Here is a 2,113-nt window from a genome sequence, read left to right as displayed (position 1 = left end):
TCTCTAAAGTACTGAGGAGCAATGGTGTCACTCTGGAGACTAAGGTGCGTCTGATACAGGCTATGGTCTTTGCAATCACTAGTTATGCATCAGAGTTGGACAACGACTAGGGAGGATAGGAGAATTGATACCTTCGCGCTGTTGTGCTGGAGAAGAGTACTGAATATAGCATGGACTGCCAAGAAAACAAACAGATTCTTCCTAGAGAGGGTTAAACCAGGTTGTCCCTTGGAAGCAAGGATTCTGGGGCTTTGTCTGACAAACTCTGGACATGTTGTAAGGAGGGCCAGGTCCTTGGAAAGGGACCCTTGGGAGGGTGGAGGGGCGGCGCAGGAGGGGAAGATCCTCTATGAGGTGGACTGATTCAGTGACTGGAGTAATCGGGATGGATGTGTCAGAGGCAGTGCGACAGGCATAGGATAGAGCAGGGTTTAGGGCTGTTGTACATAGGGTCACTATGAGTTGCAAGAGACTCGACAGCACATAACAACAACAACAATTAGATATTAAAGATTACCTGAAACAAAAGTTTTCATTTAACCAATTTTGACCTTTTGTCTAAGCCTGATGGAACTTTGCAGTATCTCTTAAAAAGTATCTCTTATAATATAAAAAATAATTATGTTGCCAGGACTCCTATGTTCTTGGCACAATAAAAACACAAAAGCTGTTCATTTCCAACAAATGATGTCAACCCCATCTGCAAAGTACAGTTAGGGGACTCACCTTCATCTCGAGTGTACTCTTCCCCTGAATGAGGTTCAAACAAATAGTCACCTGTAGCCAGCTCAAAAGCCTAAGAAAAAGAACAAAAACATATGAACACATCAAAGAAAAGAATAAAAAGCTTCCTGGCATTGGATTCAGTATTAAATATTTCTCTTAAAAATGGGGGAAAAAATGTAATTTCCTTAAGACATCAAAAATTATTTAAAAAAATTTTCCTCCCAACATCTATGTCTCTTAGTTGAAACAGTGAGAAAACTCCAAGTCTACTACTTATTCCATACCCCAACCCACACGCCCCAAATCAGCACATTAAGCTCCCTTAGTTTTTCCCTTCTTTGCTCAGAGATAGAACATGTGAATAGTCTTATTAGAGGTGGCCTAGGGGGTAAGTTGTGTGGGCAACCCAAAGGTAGGTGGTTTGAATCCAGAGCTGCTCCTGGGAGAAATGACAGGCAATCTCCTCAGAGGCATTTATAGCCTTTGAAATCCTGCTAGAGCATCACTAGCTATGGGTCAGTTCCAACTTAGGAGCAACTTTTGAGTTTTATCCTTTACTATTATTTACGGAAAAGCAGGTCCTGTTTTATCATGCAAAATCACGTTGTAATTCTATATAGCTAGAAATGGAAATTCTGGAACTAAAAACAAAGAAACCCCTTCCATTATCTTTCATCCTAGAACTTTTTAATGTTTGGCAAACAGTATATTCTTAACCTCTGCTGAGGAAAGCACTCTCATTAATGTTGCAGATGGAACCTTCCCATTTCCTAGCTCTGCAGAAAACCAAGAGACTAGAGTGCAGAGCTAGGAGCCAGTTTTCTATTTGACTAATAAATTAACATTTACAAACATTAATCAGGTCAGGAGAGATGGGTCCTTGGAGAAGGGTGGATGGACAGTGCAGGAGAGGGAGATCAGGATGAGATGGACTGATACAGTAACTGGGGCAATGGGACTTGGTGTGTCGGAGTTAGTGAGACTGGCTCAGGACTCAATGGCATATAAAAACAATAACGTACTATGACAGGTTTGGAAGCAGCATGCCTCTGGAAAACCTATAAACTTTGATAAATGTTGGTAGTGGTAGAGAGGCTTCAAGCCTTCTGTTCTTAGGGTTGCTATGAGTTGTACTCAACTTGAAGGCAAACAACAACAATAAAAATCAGATCAAGCATACATCTTTTACAAGAAATCCTCCTTATAAGAAATCAGTATTCAAGAGTATCTTAAGAAATGATTTCTTTTGAAGGGGAGCTCTGGTGGCCTAGTGGCAAGAAGCTGCAACTACAATCCCAGAGGTGCACGGTTCGAATGCACCAGATGCTCTGCCGGGGAAGGAGGGGCAATCTCCTCCTGTACCAGTCAGATCTGATTTGACGGTACA

At 41.7% G+C, this 2,113-nt stretch overlaps 1 protein-coding gene across 1 annotated transcript in view; it reads right to left on the bottom strand.

The window, feature by feature from the left end:
- SRPK1 (SRSF protein kinase 1) overlaps positions 1–2,113 on the bottom strand; it is an 82,635-nt gene that overhangs the window by 9,483 nt on the left and 71,039 nt on the right. The window contains 1 exon segment of the mRNA XM_006903590.1: positions 727–796. Within this exon segment, the coding sequence (XP_006903652.1) occupies positions 727–796 (70 nt within the window).

This window comes from Elephantulus edwardii, unplaced genomic scaffold (genome assembly GCF_000299155.1).
Source record: "Elephantulus edwardii isolate Elephantulus edwardi_28Jun2011 unplaced genomic scaffold, EleEdw1.0 scaffold00017, whole genome shotgun sequence".
Lineage (NCBI taxonomy): Eukaryota > Metazoa > Chordata > Mammalia > Macroscelidea > Macroscelididae > Elephantulus > Elephantulus edwardii.
Note: the sequence above shows the minus strand (reverse complement) of the source record. Positions and strands in the feature narration are given on the sequence as shown.